Genomic DNA, 8,507 nt, shown 5'->3' on the forward strand with positions numbered 1-8,507 from the left:
AAAGATTTTAACGTTTTTAAAAGAAATGCTACTATAGACCAACTTAAAAATCAGACATTTATACCTATACCGAAACCCACATTGTCGTCAGAGAAGAAAAAAGATTTGTTGGCCATGATTCCTTTTTTACCTGATAAGCACAGAAACTTCTATAAAAATATAACGTCATGAATTAATTTTTTTTGCTATTTATTATGATGTTGCTATGTTCTAATTATGTTTAATCTAGAGTTTTTTTTAAATTATTATTAGATTTGTTAATTTATTTTTCAATTTGTGATACTCAAGAAAGCTACTGTTTTCTTTTCTTGTTACATTTTTATATGAAGAAAAAATTTTATTTTACGTTTTGAGATTTACTGACAATGTCATGTTAGATTAAGAGTATTTTTTATTTAAGTTTGTACATTTATTTTTCAATTTGTGATACTCAAAAAAAGTGTTGATTTTTTTACATATTTTATAAAAATATATATAAAGTCTTAATAAAATAAAGAATGATTTTCTGTTATCTATAATAAAATATTGGTACTTGGAACGATAATATTATCACATTATTTGAAACTTGGAACTTTAATATTATAATACTTGGCACTTGGAACTGTCATTAGCAAATGTTTAATTTATACTAATATGAAATGACAAAATAAAATAATAGAAATTTACGAGGCTATTAATATAGTGTAAATATAGCATAACATATATTTTTATACAAAATTATAAGAAAATTTTTAATTTGTGATGTTTTTTGTGTTTTCTGAACAAATATTTTTTTGGCACATAGAACGTTTGACACATTCACTCTTCAATTATTGTCTACTCTTGTTTACTTATTGGATGTATAGTTAGCCGTCATCTCCTAGGTGACCCACTCCCGCATCAATATTAATGTTTTATTAAACAGGCTTAAAGTAAAACGGCATTCTAGTGCGGTGCACAACTAGCCGTCCTATAGTCTAGCTGCCTCGTACGCAACACATACTATAGACATATGAGACATTATACACACACACAACAATAATTTTTCCCTGGGGAGATTTTTAAATTACTAAATTTAATAACTAAATAAAATTATTATATATAAATATATTGTGCACTAACCTTGGGTCTTCCGGTTGAATGTTTCAAGTAATCCTTGTATTGTAGTGATAGACGGATCAACTTATTGACGCGAAATTACACGCATACACAAATTTCGATGCCACGAAAAAAACTTCGAGGGGTCGTGTCGGTACGAACCTCGAATTGGGCACCAATTTTATGTCGTACGTCGGTAGTGCCCCAACGTAGACACAAAAGTTTTACACAAATTAATTAAATCTTACTAAAATATAAAGTTATTCTTACACCAACGACCTAACCCATAACTCTGCTTTTCTTCGACCAAAACTTCCAGTCTCGTCTCGCCCAGTATCGTCCCCCTATACTTTTCATGTTTCCCTTTTATATTCTTTTTCCCACCATTCTTAATTTGCTTACCCTGCATTTCCCTTTTATATGGAATTATTATATTGCTTAAGAGTTCAAAAATTGTTTACTACTATTGTAAAGCTTATATTATACTAAAATAGACGTAATTCAAAACTTCTTCATCTAATTATTACACGTGTTAATAATTGATGACACGCGGACGTCTACGGGTTGGAAAATATTGTTGTCTACGAGTGTTGAGCGGGGTGGGGTGAATGCGTTACAACCGACTAGTCTCAAGGCCGTAGACACGTGTGCGTGGAGAGTTACAAACAACTCACACTCACAAACATCCCACAACACACAATATACATGTGAAACTAATATAAGCGTGTTAAAAAAGCAATAAACTAGACAGGTCGTCTATGCTTAATATTTTGATTGCCTCAATATTTTCTTTAAACACATTTTAAAAAAACACAGCACAGGGGGGTCGCGGCACAGTGGTGACGTGGCATAGTTGGATCAAGTATAATGATATCTGACAATGATTAAAATCACTATAAAAAAAAACGCTTCGATAAAAATCTTTAGATAGTGTTTAATTTTAAAAAATTGGTGGATTATTCCAAAAGCTACATGATCTCTAATTCTTTATTTATATCTTGTTTACAAGTTTTATGATTTTTAAGTGTAGTATATGAATAAATATATATATTTCTTCTTCTTCTTTTCAGCTTATCGGTCCGTTAAGAATCATTTCTGCCTTCAACAAGTCTCCCCATTTCTCTCTATTGTAAGTCAATTCATATGTCACATTCTGGTCTATGGCTTTCAAATCTTTGGCAACTACATCGATCCATCGGGTCCTGGGTCTTTTTAACACGCTTATATTAGTTTCACCTGTATGTATGTTTGTAACTCTCCAAACGCCACGCGTTATCGCATATTCCGTCGTCTAGACTAGACTGTCATAACGCATGCACCCCTCCCCACGCCTCGCTCACAACACGACGGCACACTATTCCTACAAAAATTTATTTTTAGTTATCGTACCCGTACACACGTGCTTGTCATCAATATTATATATATATAAACACATTTTTATTTTGATTGGCCAATACCGCCCGCTTCTAATGCGCCTTACGTATATATATTTATATATTCCTACCACCGTTTATACCTCAGAAATAACGTTAGTCCGACCCGCCCGCCCACAAAATACGGTTATACCTAGTGCATGATACGTTTACGTACTTAAGTCGCTTTACTTGTATATTCTAATTACTATTAAAATTTATATATTAACACGATTTATTCTAATTAAGAGATATAAAGTATTCATTCCGATTACAAGGGATGATTCCCGTATCGTCATTTTTCGTCACTACCTCCATGTTCCGGGAGTGGGTAATTTACGCGCCTGCTGCTTTCCTTGGATGTGGTAGCCGTTTCTCAGACTCCCTCTCCGGAATCGAACCCTCNGCAGACTCCCTCTCCGGAATAGAACCCTCATTTCTCGTTACCCGTTACAACCATAACTACTATCATAACTTGAAACTAAAAAGTAAAAAATAAATATAGTTTAAAAAAACTAAAAAAACACGCTTTTAAAGCACATCGAACTAAAAAGTTAAAAATAATTTTTAAAATAAGCTTAAANGTTCATTTTCCACGAGTACTTTTTTTATTAGTTGACCATCCGCTCTCCAAGTGTGTCCAAACTACTCTAATATTTTATTCCTGATAAAGGTTAGAATGTTTGGTCTTCTGTATAATTTTTGTAGCTCTTCATTTTTTCTTCTGTCAAACGTATTTGTTTCTCGGTTAAAGCGTGGTCTAAATATATTCCACAGTATTTTTCTTTCAAATATTATCAGCTTTCTCTCATCGCCTTTTGTTAATGACCATGTCTCACTTGCGTACGTCACTATTGGTCGCAAATAGCTATGGTTCAAGCGTATCTTTGATGTCCATGATAGTAATTTTTATTTTAGGAGCTTAATTATACTATGGTAACACCTGTTCCCACTCATGATTCTTTCATTTAACTCATGGTGTATATTATTCTTGTTATTGACGTTTACTCCCAGATACTTGAAGTTGTCCCCTGCTTCAAATTTCTAATTGTCTACCAATAGGTCGTTTATGTTTAGATTGGTCATTGACATCACCATGTAATTAGTTTTATTTTCATTTATATATAAGCCCATTGACATGCTTGCCTTAAGTAGTATCTCGGTTATCTGGGCAACCTCCTCCCTAGTCTCTCCCATCACTACAATATCATCGGCGTAGGCTAACATCACTGAATCTCCACTTATCTTCATTTGCCGTTGTCCATGGATATCTCTTACTATTTTTCAAGAGCTAGGTTGAATAATGTAGGAGATAGTTTATTCCCCTGTCGTAAGCTGGTTTTTACCTCAAATGGCTCTGAGTCATTCTGCAAAAATCGTATTTTGCAAATTGTCTTCTCGCTGCATATTTTTATTAGAATTACATATTTCCCCGGTATTCCAAGTATTTCCAATCACTTCCATAACTCAATACTATCATATGCCTGTTTGTAATCTATAAATACTAAATGCAGGTCTACACCAAATTCGTAGTACTTTTCCGTAATTTGTCTTAATACAAATATGTGGTCGGTAGTTGCTTTGCCCTTTCGAAACCCACATTGATAACTTCCGATAATATCATTGGCATATGTATTTATTCTTTTTAATATTATTGTTGTTAGGATTTTATATCCAACGTCCAGTAGGGAAATACCTCTGTAGTTTTCTGTTTCTGCTGGGTTTCCTTTTTTAAATAAAGGACAAATAATAGCAGTGTTCCATTCGTCTGGTATCGTTTCTGTTCTCCATATTTCTTTAACCAATTCTGTAAGTTTTCTCCTTAACGTTGTCCCTCCTTTATTTAACAGTTCTGCTACTACACCATCTTTGCCTGGTGCTTTATTATTTTTAAGGCCGTCCACTGCCCAATCGTTTTCCTCATGAGAGGGTTCCTTAATTTCCGGTTCTACAGAGTGGAGTTCTATTTCTTCCTTTTCCTTGTTGTGAAGCGGTCTGTTTAGTAGCTTTTTGAAGAAATTCTTAAATTCATTAACTATTTGTTTTTCGTCAGTGATTAGAGTTCCGTTTTTATTTGTCAAGATTTTTGTTTGCGGCTTATAGCCCGTTTTGATGTTACCAGCTATGTTGAAGAAAGTTTTTGTATTGTACCTGTTAATCTCTAATTTTTCGATCATTTCCTTTTCAAATTGACGCTTTCTCTTCTTAAAATCTTGTTAGTAGTCTTTCTTCGTTCCTTGTATTTATCTGTAGCATCAATTTTGATGGATTCTGATGGGCTGTCTTTCTGAGCTCATTTCTTTTATCTATTGCTTTTTTGCATAATTGATTGAACCAGCTCTTCTGTCTCATTCTTTTTTCCATGCCCAGAGCTTCACTTGCACTAATGATTACTGCCTCTTTTAATTGACTCCAACCGGAGTTGATGGTTTGTGATTCACTTTCTCTGACTGGTTGATTATCTTGTATATTGTCATGTACTTTTTCAACAAATCTCTCTAGAGCTTCGGGATCGGCTAATCTCTGTAAGTTATATTTTTAAATAGGTATTTTTTTCACCATATTCCATTTTGTAGACAGCCTGAGGTTGAATTGTGCAAATAGTAGGTAATGGTCCGAGTCGGCATCCGCTCCTCTATAAGTTCTCACTTTTCTGATACAGCTGGCATGACTTTTGCTTATCATTATAAGATAGATCTGATTATGCACTCGACCATTCAGCGATATCCATCATTGTCCTCCGTAGGAGCGTAGTAGTTGATTATAACCAGATCAAATAGCCTCCCGGCTATCTTAATGTAGCATATCCGATCATCCACAGGTATGAAAGTCTTTATGTTATGAAGCACTTTCTCATTAACCATGAATCCCACCCCATTCTCGTGTTTTCCACCGTCAGTTCCACTATAAAAAATGTCGTATTATCTTTCTTCATGTTTCCACTGTCAGGCCAACATGTCTCCTGCAGTGCCAGTCTATGTCCATGTCCAGTTTATACGTGTTTTTTGAGTCCATAGCATATTTAAAAGCTCCCGGTTTGATCAGTGTTCTAATGTCCCAAGTTCCCAAACGAAGTCCAGTATCCAATTCAAGTTGTTGCGAGACCCATTTGAAGGTTTCTTAACAAGTGTTTTTTTCCGAGTTCGGCTCGTTGGCCCGACGCTCAACCCCCAAACTTGGAGGGCCAGTCCACACCAACTAATTAAAGTAAGTGTGGGGCTATTGCAATATACTTTGTAGTATATTGGTCGGTGGGATCGCCAATTTCCTGACGCCATGACTGGGGTCCGCGGGTTTGTCACATCCATTACCAATTAAGGCACCCCATGCGGGAATATATATATTTATAATACATAAAGAGGAATGGTGCTATTTAGAAAAAAACTATGTCGAATGAAAGAGGGATATAAATATTATGTCTCATAAAAAAAGTGTATTGATCCATACACTTTTCCATAAGTTATAGCATTATAAAGTACAAAATGTAAAATATAAAATCAAGAATTTTCACACAATAATAGTATTTGGTAGTCATTTTCACCGTGAAGACAAAATAAAGTCCGAAATTTATTTCTTCCATAGTTAATTATATTACATAATCTTTAATTTAAGATATATATATATAAGTGTCAGTATTTCCGGAACACTTTCAAAAGTTATGTCGAAAAAGTAAATTTTTAGTGAAAAATTTATCATTTTGAATCCCCCTGTAGGCAGGTAAAGAGTCTGTTACGTCGCTATTTAGGGGTTAAGTCTAAATGCCCGTCGACAGTATTCTAAGGGACCAACGGGGGATAGCTGGCTAGGCTATTTCTACCTTAGGTACTGAAGTTTCCTATTTAATTTTTATTCCCTTAGAGGAACTATCAAGGGTCGCACTACAATAGATATATATAACACTTTTATTTAACAACGATATAAATTAATATTTATTAAGTGATTGAAATATTAAATAGAAAATACAACCTGCTGGACACCTAGAGATGATATAATCTAACAAGGAACTGACGGCAACATACACACACACTATATATACGTGGTAGAAAAGTTAAGTTAATTATCAGACAAAAGTAGTGATCGCGATGGTGGTAAAAGGTCAGTTGTCGATAGGGATATCTTATTATGGCACATTGGCAGTGAATTGCAAAAGTGTTTATGTGTGCAGTTCGCCCTCCTGTTAGTATTTTTGTATGTCACTGTATTAACTATATATATATATATATGTCTATTAAACTGTACAATGTTGTTATGGGAGACAGAGATATGGGCACATGCAAATGTGATTGTGGCGGTCGAATATTCTAGAATGTCCGGCCGCCGCCGCCTCTAGAAGATTCGTCGCTCTACATAAGCGTGTGGCGGTCGAATGTCTAGAGAGTTCCGACGCCGCCTCTAGAAGATTCCTCTGACTATTTAAGGGCAAGATCGTCGCTCCAGTCAGTCAGTCGATCAGTCAATCACTTACGCATTCTGTCTTACACGCGCTTCGTTTCTCGCTGTTATTTGTTAGTTCGTTGTAATACAGTTCGTCTCTCGCTGTTATTTGTTATTTGTTAGTTCGTTGTAATATAGTATAGTTGTTATTAAATCGTAAAAGTGTTTATTACTTCTATATATTACACCTCGCTACATGATCGTATCAAGTCAAATTAAAAAAAATATACCAAATAATAGATAAAGTCATCAAGCATCTATGAAAAAAAAAATTGTATTGATTTGTTTATTTTTGAATAAGTTATGGCAGTTTTAAGTAAAAATAATTAACTAAAATGTATAAATAAATATAAAAATGTAATTTACACACTTAAATCTTAATAATAAAATCTAAACTTGGTATTTTACAGATATTATTAAATAATACGAGCAAATCATCCGACTCAGTAAGAGATATGATACTAGTAGAATTATTTATTTTTATATTATATTAAAGGCCATTTTAGAGCCACTATAATAATGGATAGTGGAGAAGTATCACAACCCACTATTTTGTAAAATTTAATCGTATTAGTCATCAATATAATAATTTAAAAAGATACTGTCCAAATAAAATTTTCTTAACCCATTATTGCAACGATTTTAAATGTGAAATTAGAGGTTCGCACATGGAATAAATAATAACCAAATCTTTCTAATTAATATAACAAATATTTATGTTTGATTATTAAGTTACGTATGAATTATTAATAAATATAATTTATTTATTAATTTATTCATTATTTATATCCTTTTTACAAGTTTTATGATTTATAAGTGTAATAAATGAATATATATATAATATATAAATACATAAAGAGGAATGGTGCTATTTAGAAAAAAAGTATGTCGAATGGAAGAGGGATATAAATATTATGTCTCATAAAAAAAGTGTATTGATCCATACATTTGTCAAAATGTTATCAAGACATCAAGATATCAAGCATCTATAAAAAAAATTATAATGATTTGTTAATTTTTATTATTATGTATGTAAATATTATGTAAACTAGCTATACAGGGTGATTTTTTTATCATAACCCACTCAATTACGTGCAGAATAATAATAATTTAAACATTTTTTTTTCATTATCTTTAGTTACACATTATTCTTGAATTATTAACTATGTAATACTTTTTAGGTTCATCCCTTATGCTTTGGAAGGGGGTCAACTTTGTTTTTTTAAATGGTAACAGATATTTTTAATTTAATAAAATGTTTGAGGTTTTAATTTAACAGTAAATGGCATTTGAATTTTTAATATAACTTAATTCGTTTATTAGATATAATCATTTAAAGTTTCAAATTTTTGAATTAATATACAGGTATAATACACAAGGGATTACAAATATAGGTAGCTAATTGGTTTTTTATAACATCGATATTAGCAGGTACACAGCATTGTTATTATCAATTGTAGTAAGGCACATTGTTATGAGTTTATAAATACACTAACTGACAATACAGAAAGTATATCTATTGATAATCATAATTGATAATAAACAATCCGTGACTGAGACAGCAATGTCATAAAAATCCAATTA

The 8,507-nt window shown here is 32.6% G+C and overlaps 1 protein-coding gene across 3 annotated transcripts in view; it reads left to right on the plus strand.

Moving 5' to 3' along the window:
- The window catches only part of LOC126904268 (uncharacterized), a 52,354-nt gene that overhangs the window by 10,134 nt on the left and 33,713 nt on the right, over positions 1-8,507 (plus strand). The window contains exon 3 of one of the 3 annotated variants that reach the window (XM_050683165.1): positions 7,334-7,369. The exons of the other annotated variants lie outside the window; for them this stretch is intronic. Coding sequence (XP_050539122.1) covers positions 7,334-7,369 — 36 coding nt within the window. The remainder of the gene's footprint in view (positions 1-7,333; positions 7,370-8,507) is intronic. 3 annotated transcript variants of the gene reach the window in all.

Source organism: Daktulosphaira vitifoliae, unplaced genomic scaffold (assembly GCF_025091365.1).
Source record: "Daktulosphaira vitifoliae isolate Bord-2020 unplaced genomic scaffold, ASM2509136v1 Scaffold_4, whole genome shotgun sequence".
NCBI lineage: Eukaryota > Metazoa > Arthropoda > Insecta > Hemiptera > Phylloxeridae > Daktulosphaira > Daktulosphaira vitifoliae.